Source organism: Choloepus didactylus, chromosome 17, assembly GCF_015220235.1.
Source record: "Choloepus didactylus isolate mChoDid1 chromosome 17, mChoDid1.pri, whole genome shotgun sequence".
NCBI lineage: Eukaryota > Metazoa > Chordata > Mammalia > Pilosa > Megalonychidae > Choloepus > Choloepus didactylus.
In genome coordinates this window covers 75008072-75031426 of record NC_051323.1, presented here as the reverse complement: position 1 = coordinate 75031426, position 23355 = coordinate 75008072, and the positions used below count along the sequence as shown (strand labels likewise).

General features: G+C 40.0%; 1 protein-coding gene across 1 annotated transcript in view; it reads left to right on the top strand.

Moving 5' to 3' along the window:
• Nucleotides 1-23355, top strand: part of LOC119512148 — a 237717-nt gene that overhangs the window by 21285 nt on the left and 193077 nt on the right. Inside the window, exons 3-4 of the mRNA XM_037806639.1 lie at nucleotides 19783-19866; nucleotides 22463-22567. Coding sequence (XP_037662567.1) covers nucleotides 19783-19866; nucleotides 22463-22567 — 189 coding nt within the window. The remainder of the gene's footprint in view (nucleotides 1-19782; nucleotides 19867-22462; nucleotides 22568-23355) is intronic.

Sequence of the window (23355 nt, the reverse complement as noted above, 5' to 3'; positions counted from 1 at the left end):
GTGCTCTTTCCCCCAGAGCAAGCCTATTGCATGATGATGCTCTCCATCATACCATGCAAAGTTGTATTGATTAGGAGAGGTCTTCTGGTCTACCAAGATGTCAGTGTGTGATGCTTTAGTGTTTTGTTTTCCCACAGAATATTTGAACAACTAGCTAAACTGGGGGAGTTTTCTTCCTCAGAGATTTGGGAGACAGTTAATGGGTTGCAGTAATTTTTCAAATGACAAAGCAAGAAAAAGGCAACTTAGAAACTGTAGGAAAATCTCATGGAGACTTTGCTGGCCCCTCTACAACCTGCTCTCTGATTCGATGTGGAGTAGCCTGCACTCTCTGATAGGTCTGTGGCTCCGTTCTGGAGGGAGCAGAGTAACCCCTATGTGCATCTTGTGGTTCATGTATGTCTGCCAGTCTATTTGGTGGCAGCCTGGAAGACTGAAGCAGTATAGTCTTCTCGGGCTTATCGTCCCAGAATTTGCCTGTAGGCAGAAGTGGCTTGTGGACAGCTAAGTTGGAGTGAGAAATAATCAAACTGAAGTGGCCTGGGGCAAACTATTACAGCCTTTAAGATATACAACAGCACATGTGGGATTGAGAGGTGAAGTCTATTTCATAGGGAAAAGAGGCAGCATTCAGATCCTTCTAAACAAGGGTATTCCTAAGGCCATGAGTACATGCTCAGGGCGAGACACATGTTTAGAAAAGACAGAGAGGACCCTGCACTATTGCCTCAGGCTGGTCTTATTAGGAGAGCAACAGCCAATCTGCAAAGACTGTGGAAGTGTTATTTTGTATAGCTTTTTGTTGTTATTGTTAGTTCCTGGCACTCAAGGAAATCTCTGTCATATGATCTTAAATATGCTCAGAGATCTTAAAGGAAGGCATGGAGAAATAACTAAAAGATACCAGAAAGAAACATATATAAACAAGAAGAAAACCTCAACAAAGAGAAGGTATAAAAAGAAACCAAACAGAAATATTGGAGCTAATGACCACCATAATTTATATAAAAAGTTCCCGAGAGGGGCTGCAGATTGGAGCTGGCAGAAGAAAGTATTGGTGAACTTAAAGATAAAATCATTGAAATTATGCATGTTGAGGATTAGAAAGAAGAAAGCGTGAAGAAAAATGAAAAGAGCCTAAATGATCTATAGGACACTATTATCCATACCAATACACACATTATGGGAGTCCCAAAAGGAGAAGCAGAATGGGGTCAGAAGGAATATTCAAAGAATTAATGTCAGAAAAGTGTTCAAATTTAATGAAGGATACAAATATATACGTTGAAGATGCTCAACAAACTTCAAACAGGATAAACTTGAAGAGAACCATGCCCAGCCATATAGTAACCAAATTGTTGAATGCTAAGGACAAGAAGAGAGTTCTGAAAGCTGCGAGAGAAAAGCAATGTGTTACGTTCAAAAGAATTCCAATGAGATTAAGTACCAATCACTTTCAAAATTAGGAAGAAATTAATACCCTTCCAGATTAAAAAACAAAAAGCAAAACTAAGGTAGTTCATCAGACTGGAAGGGAAAGCTAAAAGGAGTTCTTCAGACTGGAAGGAAAGGACCAGAGATAGTGATCAAAGTAGCATAAAGAAATAGAGAGCTCTTGTAAAGGTAACCATATGTTTAATTGTTAATGTCAGTACTATTGTATTTTTTTTATATGTAACCCCAGTTTTTACTTCTTACAGGTTTTAAAATTCAAATGAATAAAAAGGAATGATGTATGAATGGTTTTGGGCATACACAGTATAAAGGTATAGTTTGTAACAAGTACAGGAAAGAGGGAGGATGGAGGAACATAGAACAGTGTTTTTGTATACTATATTAATTCAGCTGGTATCATATCGATCATGATTGTTGTAGATTTAGGACATTAAATTTAAGCCCCATTGTAACTACTTAGAAAATAAATCTGAAAAAAAATATATGGAAGGAAATGAGAAAGGACTCCAAGTAGTACAGTACAAAAAAATCAAATAAATATGAAAGTAGGCATTAATGGAAGAATTTAATAAAAATGTAAAAGACGTACAAAGACCAAATAACAAAATGGCAGAAAAAAAGTCCTGCTTTATCCTGTTACTTTATTAAATATAAATGGATTATCTGTCCAGTCAAATGTCAGAGATTGATAGAATGGATAAAAAAGCATGGCCCTATTATATGCTGGTTAGAAGAGACTCACGTTAAATTCAAAGACAATAGTATATTGAAAGTGAAAAGATTGGAAAAAATATCCATGCACACAGTAAACAAATAGAGCTGGGGTAGCCATACTAATATTAGATAAAACAGAATTTAAGTAAAAAACTGTTACAAGGGACAAAGAAGGTCACTATGTACTCATAAGGGGATCAATTCAACAAGAAGATATAATAATTATAAATATGTATGACCCTAACAGCAAAGCCAAAAAATTATGAAGCAAAAATGGACAGTTTGAAAGTGAGAAATAGATGATTCAACATTAATAGTAGGAGACTTCAGTACGCCACTTTTAATCCGGGATAGAACATCTGGACAGAAGATCAATAATAAAACAGAATCCTATAAACCAACTAGACCCAGCAGACATAGCCAGCCTATTTCACATAACAGCAGCAGAATATACATTATTCTCTAGTGCACCTGGATCATTTTCCAGGATAGACCATATGTTAGGTCACAAAACAAGTGTGAATAAGTTAAAAAATATTGAAATCCTACAAAGCATCTTCTCTAACCACAGTGGAATGAAGTTAGGAATCAATAACAGAGGGAAAACTGGAAAATTCACAAATATGTGGAAATTAAACAATATACTCTTAACTAATGAGTCAAAGAAGAAATCACAAGGAAATTAGGATATATCTTGAGATGAATGAAATGAAAATGCAACATATAAAAACTTATGGGATGTGGCAAAGGCAGGGCTGAGAGGGAAATATATAGCTCTAAATGCTTGCGTTAAAAAAGAACGATCTTAAATTGAAAAGAAGTAGAACTTTCACTATTTGAGGATGACATGATCCAATATACAGAAAATCCTGAAAAACCTCCAGTAAAGTTACTAGAACAAATTAAAGCAAAGTGGCGGGGTACAAGATCAACACACAAAGGTCAGTAGTGTTTTTGGAAGACTAAATATTTTAAAGACTTCAACTCTACCCAAAGCAATTTACAGATTCAGTGCAATTCCAATCATAATTCTAACAGCCTTCTTTGCAAAAATGGGAAAGACAATCAAATTTATGTAGAAGGGTGTGCTGGTTTGGATGTATTAGGTCCCCCCAAATGCCATGTTCTTTAATGCAGTCTTGTGGGGGCAGATGTATTAGTGTTGACTAGGTTGGAGTCTTTGGATTAGGTTGTTGCCATAGAGATGTGACCTACCCAACTGTGGGGTAATACCTTTGATTACATATTTCCATAGAGGTGTGGCCCCACCCATTCAGCTTGGGTCTTGATTTGATCACTGGAGTCCTATGTAAGAGCTCAGACAGAAGGAGCTCACTGCTGCAGCCAAAAGAGACATTTTGAAGATGGCTATTGAAAGTAGACTTTTGCTACTTCAGAGTTTGCTTGGGAGAAACTAATAGACTACTCCCGGACAACTAGAGAGAAGTGTCCTGGGAGAAAGCCATTCTGAAACACAACCTGGGAGCAAAGGAAGAAGATGCCAGCCGTGTGCCTTCCTAGACAACAGATGTGTTCCAGGTGCCATTGGCCATTCTTCTTTGGTTTGCTAATGCTGCCATTAAGCAAAATAACAGAAATGGATTGGCTTTTATAAAGGGGGTTTATTTGGTAACAGAGTTACAGTCTTAAGTCTATAAAGTGTCCAAGGTAAGGGGGTACCTTCACTGAAGGATGGCCAATGGCATCCGGAAAACCTCTGTTAGCTGGGAAGGCACATGGCTGGCGTCTGCTATGGAGTTCTGGTTTCAAAATGGCTTTCTCCTAGGACATTCCTCTCTAGGCTGCAGCTCCTCAAATATGTCACTCTTAGTTGCTCTTGGGGCATCTGTCCTCTGTTAGCTTCTCTGGAGCAAAAGTCTGCTTTCAAACGCCATCTCCAAAATGTCTCTGTAAGCTGCAGCTCCTCTCTCAGCTCCTATGCGTTCTTCAAAGTGTCCCTCTTGGCTGTAGCAAGCTTGCTCCTTCATGGGTGGGAGAGCTTATATAGTGCTCTAGTAAACTAATCATGGCCAGTGCTGAATGGGCAGGGCCATACCTGCATGGAAGTTATCCAATCAAGCGTTATCACCTACAGTTGTGTGGGTTACATCTCCATGGAAACATTCAATCAAAGAATAACAATCTAATCAACACTAATACATCTGCCCACACAAGATTGCATCAAAGATAATGGTGTTTTGGGGGATATGATACATTAAAACTGACAGAACCCTATTACTGACACCTTAGTGTGGACACTTTTATGGCCTTAAGACTGTATGTTTCAGGACCTCGTTCCTTCTTATTGCTGCATAGTATTCCATTTTATGTATATACCACACTTTGCTTATCCACCCATCTGTTGAAGGACACTTGGGTTGTTTCCATCTCTTGGCAATTGTGAACAATTCTGCTGTAAATCTCGGTGTACAAATGTCTGCGTTACTACTTTCAGATCTTCTGGGTGTATACCAAGAAGTTAAATTGCTGGATTGTAGGGTAATTCAATGTCTGTTTTTCTGAGAAACTGCCAAACTGTCTTCCACAGAGGATATACATTATACATTCCCAGCAGCAATCAATAAGAGTTCCAATTTCTCCACTTCCTCTCCAGCATTGGTAGTTTCCTGTTTTGCTTAATGGCAGCCATTCTTATTGGTGTGAGATGGTATCTCATTATGCTTTTGATTTGCATTTCCCTAACAGCTAGTGAAGATGAACATTTTTTTCATGTGTTTTATAGCCATTTGTGTTTCTTCTCTGGGAAAATGCCTTTTCATATCTTTTGCCCATTTTATAATTGGGCTGTTTGTACTACTGTCCTTGATTTGTAGGATTTCTTTATATATGTAGGACATCAGTCTCTTATCAGATGTATGGTTTCCAAATATTTTCTCCACATCGACTTGGCTGCCTCTTCACCTTTTTGACAAAGTCTTTTGAGGCATAGAAGCTTTTGATTTTTAGGAGTTCCCATTTATCTATTGCGGTCGCGTCTACTGCTTCGGGGGGGGGGAGGCGGCCGGTTGCTGAACCCTCGGCTCTCGGCGTTGCTCGGAGGGTACCGGCGGCGGGGGCTCTTTCCCGGAGGCGAGGGCGAGGCGGGGGACTTGGCCAGGTCCCCGGCGGTGGCGTGCAAGGTGTGGAGGGCGGTGAGAAGGGAAAGACAAGACACTCTTCCTCCAGTAGGGGTAGAACAAAAGGAGGGTTTATCCAGGGGGGTAAAGCCAAGAGCGTTTATTAGGGGTGAGCACAGGTTATATAGGCTGGCATAGAGGGCGGGGGTTGTTACAAGCCAATGCTGAGGGGATAAAGGCTAGGATTGGTTCTGAGAGGGTGCGGAGGTTAGGATTGGTTCTAAGAGGGCGCGGAGGTAGTTTGAAAAGGGGCGGGAGTTGCTCTGGCAACGGTGTCTGGCAACAGTGTATGCGCACTGCTGGTGGCGGGAGTTGCTCTGGCAACAGGGGGTGTGCGGGCAAGATAAGGGGGTGGGGAAAAGGCGGTTCCCTCCGGCAAGCCTCCCCTAACGGTGGTATTTTGGGTGAGGAAATGGGGCCTGCCTCCGGCCTCACTTTCCCAGGCCTGGGGGGCTGTGGAGGGCGCTGTCGCCCGTGCCCACCACCCTCCCCAGGGGCGGATCTGGTCCCCTGGCCCAGGCCCGCCAAGTTGAAGCACGTAATCAGTATCCCGCAATCTATTTTTTCTATTGTTACTTGTGTTTTGGATGTAAGGTCTAAGAAGCTACCTCCCATTCCTAGTTCTTGAAGATGTTTCCCTATATTATATTCTGAGAGTTTTATTGTGCTGTCTATATATGGAGGTATTTGATCCACTTTGAGTTAATTTTTGTATAGGGTGTAAGGTAGGGGTCCTCTTTCATTCTTTTAGATATGGATATCTAGTTCTCCGAGCCCCATTTGTTGAAGAGACTGCTCTGTCCCAGTTCTGTGGATTTGGGGGCGTTATCAAAAGTCATTTGACCATAGATCTGGGAGTCTATTTCCAAGCTCTCAATTTGATTCCATTGATCCATGTGTCAATCTTTGTGCGAATACCATGCTGTTTTAACCACTGTGGCTTTATAGTAGGCTTTAAAGTCAGGAAGTGTAGTTCTTTCCACTTTGTTCTTTTTTAGAATGTTTTTGGCAATTCAGGGCCCCTTTCCCTTCCAAATAAATTTGAAAAATAGCTTTTCCAAGTCTGCAAAGTAGGTTGTTGGAATTTTGATCAGAATTGTGTTGAAAGTCTGTAGATCAGTTTGGGTAGAATTGACATCTTAATAACATTTAGTGTTCTCATCCATGAACATGGAATATCTTTCCACCTCTTTGGGTTCCCTTTGATTTCTTTTTGTAGAGTTCTGTAATTTTCTGTGTAGAGGTCTTTTACATCCTTGTTTAAATTTATTTCTAGTTACTTGATTTTTTTAGTTGCTGTTGTGAATGGGATATTTTTTTGATTGCCTCTTCAGTTAGGTCATTATAATGTATAAGAACATTGCTGGCTTATTTGCATTAAATTTGGATCCCTCCACTGTGCTGAATTTGGTTATTAGCTCAAGTAGCTTTGTCATCGATTTCTCAGGATTTTCCAAATACAAGATTATATCATTGCAAATAATGACAGTTTTACTTCCTCCTTTTCCAATTTGGATACCTTTTATTTCTTTGTCTTGGTAATTGCTCTGGCTAAAACTTCTATCACAATGTTGGATAATAGAGGTGATTGGGCATTCTTGTCTCGTGTCCTATCTAAGGGGGAAGGCTTGTAGTCTCTCACCATTGAGTTCTGTGCTGGCTGTGGGTTTTTCATATATGCCCTTTATCATATTGAGGAAGTTTCCTTCAATTCCTCCTTTTGAAGTGATTTTATCAAAAAAGGGATGCTGAATTTTGTCAGATGCTTTTTCAGCATCTATCGAGATGATCATTTGATTTTTCCCTTTCGATTTGTTAACGTGTTGTATTACATTGATTGATTTTCTTATGTTGAACCACCCTTACATGCCTGTAATGAACCCCACTTGGTCATCATGTGTAATTCTTTTAATGTTTCTTTGGATTCAGTTTGCAAGAATTTTGTTGAGAAATTTTAAATCTATAGTCATAAGGGAGATTGGCCTATAGTTTTCCTGTTTTGTTTTTTTGTTTTTAGTATCTTTATCTGGTTTTGGTATTAGAGTGATATTAGCTTCATAAAATGAGTTAGATAGTTTAAAGAGTTTGAGCAGGTATGGTGTCAATTTTTTTTGGAATGTTTGGTAAAATTCCTTTGTAAAGCCATCTGGGCCTGGGCTTTTATTTGTAGGAAGCTTTTTGATGACTGATTGGGTCTCTTTATTTGTGACTGGTTTGTTATGATCTTCTCTTTCTTCTTGGGTCGGTCTGAGTTGTTCATGTTTCCCGGAAATTGTCCATTTCCTCTAAATTGTCTAGCTTGTTGGCATACAGTTGTTCATAGAAACCTCTTGTGATTTTTTTTTAAAATTTTTTTATTTCTTCAGGATCCATAGTAATTACCCCCCTCTCATTTCTGATTTTGTTGATTTGGGTCTTTTCTCTTTTTGACTTTGTCAGTCTAGCTAAGTGTTTGTCAATCTTGTTGATCTTCTGAAAGAACCAACTTTTGGTTTTATTTATTCTCTTTTGTTTCTTTTTCTCCAGCTCATTTATTTCTGCTTTAATCTTAGTCATTTCTTTTCCCTACTTGCTTTAGGATTAGTTTGCTGATCATTCTCCAGCCTCTTCCATTGGTCAGTTAGATCTTTGGTTTTAGCTCTTTCTAAATGACGTATGCATTTAGAGCTCTAAATTTCCCTCTCAGCACCACCTTCACTGCATCCAATAGGTTTTGATAAGTTGTGTTCTTGTTTTCATTCATCTATAGATATTTACTGAGTTCTCTTGCAATTTCTTCTTTGAGCCACTTGTTGTTTAGGAGTGTATTGTTTAATCTCCATATGTTTGTGAAAGGTCTGATTCTTTGGTGGTTGTTGATTACTAGTTCTACTCCTTTGTGGTCAGATAATGTGCTTTGAATAATTTCAATCTTTTAAAATTTATTAAGACATGTTTTATGCTCCAGCATATGATCTATCCTGGAGAATGTTCCCTGAGCACTAGAGAAGAATGTATATCCTGGTACTTTGGAATGTAATAATCTATATATGTCTGTTAAGTCTAATTAGTTTATCATATTGTTTAGGTTCTCAATTGCCTTATTGGTCCTGTATGTAGTTGTTCTATCTATAGAAGGGTGTGGTGTATTGAAGTCTACCACTTTTATCATAGAAATGTCTGTTTATTCCTTCAGTTTTGCCAGTGTTTGTTTTGTGTACTTTGGAGCTCCTTGATTGGGTGCATAAAAATTTATGATTATTTCTTCTTAGTGAATTGTCCCTTTTATTAATATATAGTGTCCTTTTGTCTCGTATGACATCTTTGCATGTAGAATCTATTTTGTCTGATATTAGTATAGCTACCCCTGATTTCTTTTGGTTGCAGCTTGTGTAGAACATTTTTTCCCCATCCCTTTCACTTTCCATCTCTTTGTGTCACAGGATCTAAGATGAGTCTCTTGTAAAGAGCATATCAGTGGGTCATACGTTTTAATCCATTCTACTAGTCTGTATCTTTTAATTGGAGTGTTAATCCATTCATATTCAAAGTTGTTACTGTGCAGGGAGTTCTTGAACCAGCCATCTTATCCTTTGGTTTTTAGTTGTCAGATCTATTTTTCCCCCTCTCCTTTTTTTTTTTTTCCCTTGAAGTAATCCTTACTATTACTCTTCAATTTTTTGCTCTTTTCCAGACTTCTCTCTCCTGTCTTTTTTTCTCAGCTGGTAGAGTTTCCTTTTTGTATTTCTTGCAGGGCAGGTCTCTTGTTAAAAATTCTTTCAGCATTTGTTTGTCTTGAAAATTTTAAACTCTCCCTCAATCATTTATTTATTTATTTATTTTTTATTTATTTAATATTGTTATTGAAATGTATTCACATCCCATGCAATCATACAAAGCGTAAAACAGTTTTTCACAGTATCATCGTATAGGTCTGCCTTCATCACGCAATTTTTGAGCATTTTCATTACTCCAAAAATTAAAGACAAGAATAAAAATAAAAGTAAAAAGAACACCCGAAACATCCCATACCCCTCCTACACCATATTATTCATTTACTTTTTGTCCCCATTTTTCTGCTCATTTGTCCATGCACTGGGTAAAAGGAGTATGAGCCATAAGGTTTTTTTAAAGGTTTTTTTTTTTTAAATCTAATTTTATTGAGATTGTTCACATACCATACATTTATCCAAAGATCCAAAGTGCGCAGTTGCCGACAATACCATCATACAGCTGTGCTTCCATCACCACAATGTTTTTTAAATATTCAGAACATTTTCATTACTCCAAAAAAGAAATAAAGACAAACAAAGGAAACTCAAATCTTCCCATACCCCAACCACCCTCCCTCCATTACTGACTCATAGCGTTGGTATAGTACATTTGTTACTGTTGATGAAAGAATGTTAAAATACTCCTAACTGTAGTACATAGTTTGCAATAGGTATATTTTCTCCCTATATACCCCTCTATTATTAACTTTTAGTTATTGTGTCATACATTTGTTGTAATTCATGAAAGAGATTTCTAATATTTGTACAGTTAATCACAGAGATTGTCCACCACAATATTCACTATTTTATTAATTCCCATCTTTTAACCTACAACTTTCCTTCTGGTGATGTAATGTGACTCTGAGCTTCCCCTTTCCACCACATTCACACACCATTCAGCACTGTTAGTTATTGTCACAATAATGTGCTACTGTCACCTCTGTCCATTTCCAAACACTTAAGTTCAACCTAGTTGAACATTCTGCTCATAATAAGCAACTGCTCCCCATTCTTTAACCTCCTTCTAATATCCTGGTAACTTATATTTCATGCCTATGAGTTTACATATTATAATTAGTTCATATCAGTGAGACCATATAATATTTGTCCTTATGTGTATAACTTATTTCACTCAATGTAGTGCCCTTAAGGTTTTTCCTTCATCAACCCATTTTTTTTTTAAAAGACGGTTTTGTTCACCCACCATCCATTCTGTCCTAAGTAAACAATCAGTGGTTCCCTGTATAGTCATACGTTTATGTATTCACCACCATCACCACTATCTATATAAGGACATCTCCATTTCTTCCACAAAGAAGGAGGAAGAGTCAAAGAATGTATAGAGACAAAAGAAAAAGAAAGAAAAAAAAATGACAGCTAAAAAGCAACCAAAGGAAAGACAGAGTTAACCTAAAGTAGAATAAGAGTCAGACACCATCACCAGTGCCAAGAGTCCCATACCCCTCCCTTATGTCCCCCTCTTAAAGGCATTTAGCTTTGGTATATTGCCTTTGTTACATTAAAGGAAGCGTAATACAATGTTTCTGTTAACTGTAGTCTCTAGTTTGCATTGATTGTATTTTTTCCACAATCCCAACCTATTTTTAATACCTTGCAAGGTTGACATTCATTTTTTCTCCCTCATGTAAAAACATATTTGCATATTTTATCACAATTGTTGAGCACTTTAGGTTTCACTGAGTTATACAGTCCCATTCTTTATCTTTCCTCTTTCCTTCTGGTGTCCCACATGCTCCTAACCTTCCTCTTTCAACCATACTCACAGTCGTCTTTGTTCAGTATACTTACATTGTTGTGCTGCCATCACCCAAAATTGTGTTCCAGACCTCTCATTCCTGTCTTTTCCTATCTGTCTGTAGTGCTCCCTTTAGTATTTCCTGTAGTGCATGTATCTTGTTCACAAACTCTCTCATTGTCTGTTTGTCAGCGAGTGTTTTAAACTCTCCCTCATATTTGAAGGACAGTTTTGCCAGATATAGGATTCTTGGTTGGCGATTTTTCTCTTTCAGTGTCTTAAATATATCACACCCCTTTCTTCTTGCTTCCATGGTTTCTACTGAGAAATCCACACATAGTCTTATCAAGCTTCCTTTGTATGTAATGGATTGCTTTTCTCTTGCTGCTTTCAGGATTCTTTCTTTGTCTTTGATGTTTGATAATCTGATTATTAAGTGTGTTGGCGTTGGTCTATTCAGATCTATTCTGTTTGGGGTACACTGCGCTTCTTAGATCTGTAATTTTATGTCTTTCATAAGAGATGGGAAATCTTCATTGATCATTTCTGCTATTATTGCCTCTGCCCCTTTTCCCTTCTCTCCTCCTCCTGGGACACCTACGACACATACATTCATGTGCTTCATGTTGTCCTTCAGTTCCCTGAGATGTTGCTCATATTTTTCCATTCTTTTCCCTATCTGTTCTTTTTTGTGTAGGATTTCAGGCATCTTGTTCTCCAGTTCCTGAGTGTTTTCTTGTGCCTCTTGAGATCTGCTGTTGTATGTCTCCATTGTGTTTTTCATCTCCTGTGTTGTGCCTTTCATTTCCATAGTTTCTGCCAGTTGTTTTTTCAAACTTTCAATTCTACCTTATGTTTACCCAGTTTTCTTTATAGCCTTCATCTCTTTTACTGTATCTTCCCTTAACTTGTTGATTTGATTTTTGATTTGATTTTGCATATTTCTTTGAAAATCTTTAATTGATTGTTTTATTAAAGTGAAACAATATCTCAGCTGTATCTTGACTGAGGTGTAAGTTTGTTTCCTGACTGAGTCCATTTCTTTGTTTTTCCTAGTGTAGATTGTAGTTTTTTGTTGTCTAGGCATCTGGTTTCCTTGGTTACCCCAATCAGATTTTTCCAGACCAGAACAGGTTCAGATCTCAGAGTGGGGTTATATTCAGTTTCAAGTCTCCTGCAGGTGTGTCTTAGAGATTGACAGACTTTCCCATGAGGTCTCTAGCCACTGTGCTTTTCCTAACCTGCCCAGCAGGTGGTGCCTGTCAGCCTCTTGCTCCCACTGGTGTAAAGATGTGTGGCCTCTTCAGTTTCTGTTTTGGATTTTTTTCCCCAGGCTTGGGGGTCTGATTCTGAAGGGAAATCTGGGCCCACCTCCTTCCTCTTGGGGAAGATACACTCCTTAAGGAGTTATCATCTGCATTTGAATTGTGGTCTCTCCGACTCTGTTATCTCCACTCCTGTCTGTGTCAGAGCACTGTGAATTGAATATGGCGGAGGCTCTCTCTACTGAGCCCCTCAGGTTGAGAGAGGGGAAAAGGGACAGAAAGCCTCCTTTTAGAGCCAGTAAATGCCCCCCGCCCCCGGTTTCACTTGTTGGCCAGAGGTATACCTGGTCCTCTGGGCTCCCCTTCCCAGGACAGATGAGTCTTTTGGTTCTTTAAGATCAGTGGGCACTTATAGCCTCTGTCTATTTGTTGGGGGTTTGTAGCTTGTATTCATGCATCCACATTTGTTAATTAAAACCCCAGGTGGAGCTCAGCTGAGCTATATTCGCTTACTGGGAGAGTGCTGCTTTCTACCACAGCGAGGTCCTGCAGCTCAGCCTGCTGTGGGGGAGGGGGCTCCCATTGTGTTTCCGCAGTTTTTGCTTACAGATTTTATTCTGCGATCTCAGGCATTCCTCCCAATCCAAGTTGGTGTATGATGTGTGGACAGTCACGGTTGTTCCCCAGTTGTTATTCCAGAGTATTTAACTAGTTGTTCCTGGTTGTTCATTAGTCGTTGCTGGGGACTACCTAAATTCTACTCCTCTCTATGCCACCATCTTGCTGTGAGTCTCGAACCATAAGGTTTTCACAATCACATTGTCACACCATATAAGCTATTTAGATATATGCTTGCCTTCAAGAATCAAGGATACTGGATTGTAGTTCAAGAGTTTCAGATATTTCCTTCTAACTATTCTAATAAACAAGAAACTAAAAAGGGATATCTATATAACGCATAAGAATGACCTCTCGACACTATTTGAATTCTCTCAGCCACCGAAACTTTATTTTGTTTCATTTCGCTTTCCTCTTTTGGTCCAGAAGGTTTTCTCAGACACATGATGTAGGGTACAGGCTCATCCCCAGGAGTCACATCCCATGTTGCCAGGGAGATTTATGCCTTTGGGAGTCATGTCCCATGTAAGGGGGGAGGGCAGCGAGTATACCTGCTGAGTTGGCTTGGAGAGAGAGGTCACATCTGAGCAACAAAAGAGGTTCTCTGGTGGTGACTTTTAGGCACAATTATGAGTATGCTTAGCCTCTCCTTTGCAATAACAAACTTCCTAAGGGCAAGCCCTAAGATCGAGGTCTTGACCTACTGAACTGGTGAGAATATCAGGAATCCCTCAGCTGGGGAAGTTTAATATTTCCACATTTTCCCCCAGTCCCTCAAGGGGGCTTTGCAAATATTTTTTATTCTCTGCTCAAGTTACTCCAGGTTGCATTGGGGCATCATGCTAACCTGTACAAACCAAGAAAATCCCACTCCCTAGTCAGTGTTCCATGTAAGTATGGTATTTGAGTAAACTGACCATACAAGTTAAATTATATTGTGTGCTACAGAAAGTATAGATTTTGCACCAAATAAACATCTCTTCCTTTGTTCCCACATGGAAGCCCAAGTTTTAAAGCACTGTTAATATCATCCTCTATCCTTTAGTCTGATCTACCCCAATCTCAACCAAGTCCATTTTGTTCAGATCTCCAATCGAAGTCTGATCTCCTTTTCTGCCTCTTTAGCAGTTGATTCATGGGGCAGTGCCAACACTCTCAGCTGCCGAATTCTGGCTCTGAGTCCCAGGTGCCACACAGACACCTGAAGCTCCAGGGGTCAACCATGTCACACAGAAACAGCCCAACATTTCAAAATAATCTAGGTATCTTTACATAAGCCTTCCCCTGATAATCCATGCTCCCAGATTCAATTCTCAGAATTTGCACATTATTATTGGTCCATATTAGTCAGTCATTATAATGTTTGTCTTTTCATTTCTCACTTATTTCACTCAATATACTGTCCTCACGGTCGATTCACCTAGTCTTATACCTCACAACTTCATTCCTTCTTGCTGCTCCCTCATGTAAAACATTCTTATATTTGTACATTTAATCACACTCATTGACCACTCTGGGTTTCACTGAATTATACAGTCCCAGTCTATATCTTCTACCTTTCTTTCTGGTGTCTTACATACCCCTAACATTCCTCTTTCAACTGTATTCACAGTCATCTTTTTACAGTGTACTTATAATATTGTGCTACCATCACACAGTATTGTGCTATCCATTTCTGGGATCTATACAATCAATCCTCTACAGTATTCTATACTCCTTCAACATCAGATGCCTGATCTCTATCCTCTTTCTATCTCCTATCTTCATTTCTACACTCTTCTCCAAACCTCTCTCTCCTGTCTTTTCCTATCTGTCTGTAGCACTCCCTTTAGTATTTCCTGTAGAGGAAGTCTCCTGTTCACAAACTCTTTCAGTGTGTGTTTATCTGAAAATATTTTAAACTCTCCCTCTTTTTTGAAGGACAGTTTGCCAGGTATAGGATTCTTGGTTGACAGTTTTTCTCTTTCAGTATCTTGAATATATCATACCATTACTTTCTCGCCTCCATGGTTTCTGCTGAGAGAGCTGCACTTAATCTCATTGAGCTTCCCTTGTATGTGATGGATTCCTTTTATCTTGCTGCATTCAGAATTCTCTTTGTATTTGACATTTGAAAATCTGATTAGTAGCTGTCTTGGAGTAGGTCTGTTTGGATCAGTTCTCTTTGGGGTATGCTGTGCTTCTTGGACCTGCAATTTTATGTCTTACATAAGAGTTGGGAAATTTTTATGGATTATTTCCTCTATTATACTTTCTTCTGCTTTTCCCTTCTCTTCTCCTTCTGGGACACCTATAACACATATATTCATGTGTTTCAAGTTGTCATTCAGTTTCCTGAGACCCTGCTCATATTTTTCCATTCTTTTCCCTATCTGTTCCTTTGTGTGTAGGATTTCAAATGTCCTGGCCTCCATCTCACTGATCCTTTCTTCTGCCTCTCCAAGTCTGCTGTTGTATGTCTCCATTGTGTTTTTCATCTCTTCTATTGTGCCTTTCATTCTGATAAGTTCTGCCATTTGTTTTTTCAAGTTTATGAATTCTTCCTTCTGATCACCCATTGTCTGCTTTATATTCTTCATCTCTTTTGTCACATTCTATCTCAACTTGTTGATTTGATTTATGAGATTCGTTTGAACATCTATAATTAGTTGTTTCAACTCCTAAATCTCAGTTAAGGTGTTAGTTTTTTCCTTTGACTGGGCCATATCTTCCCATTTCCTGATGTGGCTCATGATTTTTTGCTGTCTAGGCATCTGATTTTCTTGATTGCTGTTCTGGAGGTTGTTTTCTCTCTTTTGCTTAAGGTTTTCTTTTTTGTTGCCTTTGATTTCCTTCTTTTCTTCGTTTCCCTCCCTGGCCAGTTGTCAGATTGGCTCTGACTCCCAGTCTTCCCTCCAAAATCAGATGCCCACTGTGGCCTCCCTCAGGGATGAGAAGTAGGCACTGGGAACCCCAGGAGGTTCATTGTCTGGCTTCCAGTGGTGTTTTATTTTTCCACCAGCTAGCAAGACCTGGTTTTGTTTGGAAGCCCTGCTTTGACAGTTTTGGGTCTTCCCTATTTCTCAGCTAAAACAGGGCTGAGTTTCCATTCAGGGTGTGCAGACCAGCTCCTGTGCTCCTAAGAAAGGGTCTGGAGCATCTTTTACAAGGTATTTTACGTCCCTTGCATTTTCTGGACTCTCCAGCAGATGGCGATGTTTGGTAACTTAATTGTCCTCAGAGGCTGCTTTGCCTCTCAGCACAGGGTTCATACAGGTGAGTTGAAACTGTGGGATTCCTATGCCGTCACTTTGCTAGCCAAAACCTGGCTCAGTGTGGGGCACCACCTGTGGCAAAGTACTCCTTCAGCCAACCTAGCACTCCATCTGTCTCCAAGGCAAGGAAACGCCGCCGGCTATTGCTTCCTTCAAGGGTGGGGGAGGGGCTTTCAGACCCAGGGCTGGAAACAGTCTCTGTCCACATTTTCGCAGTCTCTCTGTCCCTCACTGATCTGGGCCTTGAAATGTCTCCCCCCTGCCCAGCCCCATCCACTGGGTCTTCAAACGGTGAGGGTATTTTTCACTGTTGTGAGAGATTTTAAAATCTGTATCCCTGGTGGGAGGGGTCCTGTCTGCTGTTTCTGTGCTTTTCCCACATGGAGGCCAAGTGAGGGGGAGGGGAGAGGACTGGCTGGTCTGTGGCAGAAGATTCCTACCTGATGTTTCTTTTCTTTCTTCAATTTGAGATTTGCAGGGTCTTTCTCCAGTCTATATCCTCCTCCAGAGTTTCAAACAAATCAGAATTGTCCTTTTTTTCATTGAATCTCTGGAGAGATGTTTTCCGTAGCTATTTGCATCGCCATGTTGATGACATCACTTTCCTTTCTCCCTCAGTTTTGAAGGAGAGCTTTGCTGGATAAAGTATTCTTGGCTGGCAGTTTTTCTCTTTCAGAATCTACACTGCCTTCTCACCTCCATGATGCCCACAGAGTAGACAGTACTTAGGTTTGTGTGGTTTCCTTGTATGTGGTGAAATCGCTTCTCGCTTGCTGCTTTCAGGAGTTTCTCTTTCTCTTCAGCATTTGACAATCTGATCAGTATATGTCTTGGAGTGTGTTTATTTGTACTTATTCTATTTGAAGTTCGTTGGGTTTCTTTGATTTGCCATGTGACCATGGAAGATTACCTCCCCCGTAAATTGTTAAGGTCGGTGCACAGAAGTTGAGAGCTGCTGCTTACTCTGTTGCCTGGTGGCTGTCTCACTACTGCTGGCCCCAGGAGGCAGTCCTGGCCAAGAAAATTCTCCCTATCCCTTGAGGCGCAGTCTCTCCACCTTTCCATCCAAGTCCCCACCATGTACTATAGGAGTCCCTCTATGGCAGCTAACACCCTGAAAGCACTGTCCTGGGCATCTTCTGGCCCCTCTCTAGTTTCCTTCATGGAGGAGAAGCCTGCTCTGTCTCACCCACTCTGCCATCTTCCCGGATCTGCTTATAATATTTCTATTGTTGGAGGTGTAACTTCAGGGTTAATATCTAGTAGTAGATGGCTCTCAGCTGGAAGTGGGTCTCCACCAGGTCCTGCATCTAATTGAATAGGTGCTCCATGGTGAAGAAATAATGCCCCCACAGCCTCTTCCTCTCAGGTCTGCTTGCAGCTTTGGGGAGATCTCCCGATCTCTGCCGGTGGCGGGGCCAGCTTTGGATGCTCCTGTAACTGATTTTTGAGAAGGGTGCCAAGTCCAATCAATGAGGAAAGAACAGTCTCTTTAACAAATGGTGCTGATAAAGCTGGATATTAACATGCAAATGTATGAAGGTAGACCCCTACCTCACACTGTATACAAATATTAATTCAAAATGGATTAAAGACCAAAATAGGGAACTAATAGTATAAAAATTCTAGAAGAAAATATAGGGAAACAGCTCCAGAACCTTGTAGTAGGCAATGGATTCTTAGACTTCATGTGGAAAATATGAGCAATAAAAGAAAATAATTATAAATGAGACTTCACCAAAATTAAAACTTTCATGCTTTAAAGGGCATTATCAAAAGAGTGAAAAGATAATCAAAAGGGAGAAAATAATTGGAAACCATATATCTGATAAGGTTTTAATATCTAGGATATGTAAAGAACTCCTATAAGGAACAATAAGCTGACACAATTTATAAGTTGTCAAAGGACTGGAGTTGACAGTTGTCCAAAGAAGATGACCAATAAGCACATGAAAAGATACTCAGTGCTATTAGACATTAGGGACATGCACATCAAAACCATAATGAGGTATCATTTCATACCCACTAGAATAGGCAAATGGCTACTTTAAAAAAAATAGAATAAGTGTTGTCAGGTTGTGGATAAATAGGAACTGTTTTACATTGTTGGTGGGAATGTAAAATGTTGAGCTGTTAGGGAGAACATTTGGGCAGTGATCTGGTTTGCTAAAGCTGCCATTGTGCAAAATATCAGAATTGGATTGGCTTTTATAAAGGAGATTTATTAGGTTATAAATTTACAGTCCTAAGGTCATAAAACTGTCCAAACTGAGGGATCAACAAGAGGATACCTCCACTGAAGAAAGGCCAGTGATGTCTGGAATACCTCTGTCAGTCAGTAAGGCATGTGGCTGGCTTCTGCTGGCCCTTTGCTCCCAGGTTCTGGTTTTAGAATGGCTTTCCCCAAAGTGTCTCTGGGCTTTTGTCTCTCTTAACTTCTCTCTCTCATCTCCTGTGCATCCTGCTTGTTCTCCCAGGGTGTTTCTTTTTAAGCTTCTGGGGGGTCCTCTCTTAGCTTCTCCTCTCTTAGCAAACTCTAGGCTTCACCTCTTAGTTTAGCATCTCCAAAAGTCTTTCTGGATGCATCCCCAAGTGTTTGGGTCTGTGCCAGCTTTTAGCTTCTCCCAGGGGCAAACTCTGGATTACGTATCGTAGCTTTTCTTCAGAATCTCTCTCTTGGCTTCTCTGAGCTCCTTCTCTCCTTGAGCTCTCTTAAAGAACTCAGTTCAACTGAAGGGATGGGCCCACACCTCCATGGAAATGATCTAATCGAAAGGTCTCACCTACAGCTGGGTAGCTCACACCTCCATGGAAACAACCTAATCAAACGTCCCACCCTAATTGAAAGACTAATCAGTCTGCCCCCACAAGATTGCATTCAAGAATATGGCATTTGTGGGGGACATAATAGATTCAAACCAACACATGTGGTTTCCAAATATTTTCTCTCATTGAGTTGGCTGCCTCGTCACCTTTTTGACAAAGTCCTTTGAGGCGTAGAAGCTTTTGATTTTGAGGAGTTCCCATTCATCTATTTTTTTTTCATTGCTTGTGCTTTGGGTGTAAGGCCTAAGCACCAGCACAGTCAGTTCCTCAAGTATATACATACAATAGAATGTGATTCAGCAGTAAAAAAGGCCTGATATGTGGATGCACACTACAACATGAATAAACCTGGAAGACATCATGTTGAGTGAAATAAGGTGAACATAAAGGACACACATTCTGTGGTTGCACTTATTTGAAATAATGGAATATGCAAATTCATAGCCAGAAATGAAAAAACAGGTTTCTTGGGGCTGAGAATGGGGAGTTAATACTTATATGGTACAGAGTTTCTCTTTCGGGCAGTTGAATAGTTTTGGTAATGGATGGTAGTGATGGTAGTAGCACAATATTGTTCATGTAATTTACACCAGCATAATAAATACATGTAAGTGGTTACAAGGGGAAATTTTAGGTTATATACATGTTATGAGAATAAAAATGTTTAAAAAGCCATAGAACTGTATGAAACAATGAGTGAACCCTGATGTAAACTAGGGAGTATAGTTAATAATATAAATACATTGTTTTTTCAGTTGTAATTAAGGTACCAGACTAGTGCAAAACATTAATAATAGGGAAAACCATGAGTGTCAGAAGGGTGGCATATGTGTCTGTACTTTCTGCATGGTGTTCCTGTAAACCTACCACTCCTCCAATAAAAATTAAAAAAAAAATAGAATGAGGAAGCTCTTTGCATTAGAAGAGGCAAAAATTAGTATTGATCCATAAAGAATCTGCAGATCTTATAAAAATTGATCACAGCTAAAGTTTATTTTCCCATAGGTTATCCCCAGCTAGAGAACTTGAAAAGTGCTGAATTTCCTTCAAGTTCAATGGAGCTAGTAGAACCCATGGCTGAAGTATTTGGTAAGTGACTTCCTCATGTCAAATGTTTATGTTTTTGAAAATAATTGCATGTTTAATCAAGGTTGTCTCCAAGATAATCTGTTCCTGATGTTTCAAAGGAAAAAAAAGAGCTTTGTCCTGAATGTAGAATCAATAATATTAGTGTCAAATATCTAAGAAATAAATAAAATCATAGAATATAACTCTTGGGAAGGACCTTGCTCAGACGTGGTCCATCCCCAGCAGCCTCAGCATCGCCTGGGGGCTCGTTAAACTGCATAGTGTCAGGACCCCTCAACCAGCTGGGGCACCTCTGCCTCACCAAGGTGTCCAGGAGATTTCTGCGCACGTTAGAGAGGGCCGGGCTCTGAGGAACAGACAGCCCTTCCCGTGGTCTCAGCCCTAAAGGAGCAAGAGACGTCCCTGGGGATGTGGCCACAAACAGGCTCCTTGGTCCTGCCCCAGTGATCAGATTCCATGTCCTTTTCTGGGCCTTTCCTGGGCCTTTGCACCAGGAATTTTAAAGCCCTCCAGGCAGTTCCAGGTGGGACTCACTGATCTCATCCACATCCCTCATTTCACATTTGAGAAGATCTAGGCCCAGGGAAGTCCTCTGTAGCAGAGAGCTGAGCCTGAGCAGAAAGATCCAGACCCAAAACTGTGTGCTTGAGGAAGGGTCCAATTTCCAGTGAAATCTCCCCTGCCTGGTGCCTGTGCTGTGGGGTCAGGGGTCAAGACTGAGGATCACCTTTGGCCTGAGAAAGGGCTGTGAGGAAGTATAAGCCCTGATGCTTCTCTCTGGGTCGGGAGCTGTTGGGTGGGAGAGGTTGGGATCTGAGTGATGCCTGCCGATTCCTGCTTGGAAAGGGGACATCTCTATGCATGATATTGGCCCTTTCCCAGGTGCTGCCTCCTCTCAGGAATTCTGGGTTTTCTTCTCTTCTGTGTGTGCTGTAAAGGGTACTTCAATAAATCTCCTTTGAATTATTAACTGACTAACTGATAGATGACCATGGTTGGTTGAATGAATTGATCCAGAAGCTCCTGCAGTCCCACTCTGAAGGCTTTCAGGGATGGATGTCTAGGAATCAGAGGATTGTTCTTGTCCTTACAGGTGACCACAATCTCTCTGAAACCAGCCCCATACAGGTGGATGTTGGTATACCTGTAGATATGTATTTGGTTCAGGTTTGGGATGATCCCATCACCCAGGCTAATCTGCACAGACTCTTCCAGAGTTGGCTTTGACTCTGTTAGGTCACCACTACAGTGCTGGTTTCTATTTTTGCAATATTTTCAGGGATTTGTAGGTCAGCACATTAATCAGGATAGGGGCAGGTGATGTGAACTTATTATTTTGCTGGTGAATCTGGTAGTAAATTTTTTTTTGGAGTAATATGTTCCTAAAGTAACTAGCTATTCCATTGAGTAAGTAGACAAACCACTAAAATTCAAATAGCCTTTGAGAAAGGACTCAGAACAAATGCAAAATCAATGGAATTTGTGATGATATATTTCTGTGCCATTGTAAAGTAAACCCAAAAGTGGAAGAAAACTGCTTTCTCCCATAGATAGGTAGAAACCTGAAACTTTAATAGGAAATGGTTAATTCATATGTTTTTAAAAATTGTAACCATGAGAAATTAGCAGTGGTTTTAAAACAAAAGAGCTCTTTTGAATCATAAAATCTGTTATACTTCACTTTTATGCCCCAAATTCTATGCTATTTATATGAAACAGATTGGGGAAAATTTCAGAGATGTGGTAGGAAAATTAGTAACCCAAATCCCATGAGTTTGGGGCAAAATTCTAACCATATTCTATTATTATTCAGTGTTTACTTCCCACGATATCTAGTTGTTGCAGTTTGCTAATGCTGCCGTTGTGCAAAATACCAGAAATGGATTGGCTTTTATAAAGGGGGTTTATTTGGTTATAAATCTACAGTGTGAAGGCCATGATAATGTCCAAATTAAGGCATTAACACAAGTATACCTTCACTGGAGGATGGCCAATGGTATCTGTAAAACCTCTGTTAGCTGGGAAAGCACATGGCTGGCGTCTGCTTGCTTCCAGGTTTGTTTCAAAATGGCATTCTCCATAATGTCAATATCAGCTTTCAATGGCCATCTTCAAAATGTGTCTCTCAGATATAGCGTCTCTAAGTCCTTCCGTTTCTGAGTTTTTATAGGGTTCCAGTAATTAAATCAAGACCCAAGCTGAATGGATGTGGCCACACCTCCATGGAAATAATCCCATCAGCAGGTCACACCCTAATCAAAGGTGTTACTAGTCTCATCTCCATGGAAACAGTCAAAAGGTTCCAACCTAGTCAACCCTATTGTGTCTGCCCCCACAAGATTGCATTAAAGAACATGGCATTTTGGGGGATATGATACATCCAAACCAGCACACTAGTTCAACCACATTTTTTCAGAAATGATTTAAATAGACAGATCTCCCCTTCCCAAAGAAAGTATTTTAGAGAAAAATATCATATGTCCATTAATTTGTGTCATTTATACACTGAATTCATAGACTACTCTAGGTACATGCAGAACGAAGTAACTCAATCTTCATGGCTGGTCTTAACATGCCCTTGTTTACTTTATTTGAGATGAAATTCCACAGCAAGTGTTCTCCAAAGTCCCCAGTGACCCAACGATTGATGAAACAAGACGTTCATCAGCTAAATCAGCTACAAAGAGCATCCCCAAACCAGGCGAGTGTATATTTTTAAACCGTTAAGTGTTCAAATTCTAAAGGTCTTTTTATTGTTTTAAATGTATTACCTGATCACTTTAACAATCTTCATCTTCTAAGGGGAAACAAAATTGAGATGTAAATGAAAGAAATATCCATAATCTTCTGTGTAACTTCTATCAACTGTGCAAGTATATGGTCTGAAGTGTAAATATCCTTGTATTTGGGGTGATTCCTCTAGTGCATGTGTCAGGCAGGTGTTCTCATGCACTGGCTGCTAGGCAGAAGACAAGGATCAACTTTGCAAGTAGGTTTCATGATTCCTGATAACACAAGCTCTGCCTAGAGTAATGAGTTTCCACTCAACAGCACTTGCTAGGTAAATGTGCATGTGTGCCCCAGTTACTGGAGGACTCAGGAAAGCCCAGCCTTCCCACGTCCCTCCCCATCACCCTGCCCTGTGGGCATCAGCCTCTGTAAATATCTGCAGGGATGAGTAGAGTGGGCTCCTCCTTTGCACTGGTGCTCAAAGGCCAAAGCAGAGGTGAAAAAGCTGGCCACCTATGCATAAAGATGCAAGTGAGTCCCAAATTCATGAAATAATATGGAAACACTTTAAGGTGGCTGATTGTACGTTAGAAAAACGTTGATAAAACATACTTAGCTGTCAAATAAGGCAGGTATTTGTTCCATGTTAAAATAATAAGACCATCAAAAACGTTATTACTAACTTCCATTATCAAAGCATTTTGTGAACTACATGATAAAGATTTTATCCTGAAGGATTTTTAATTGGGCAGATGGCAG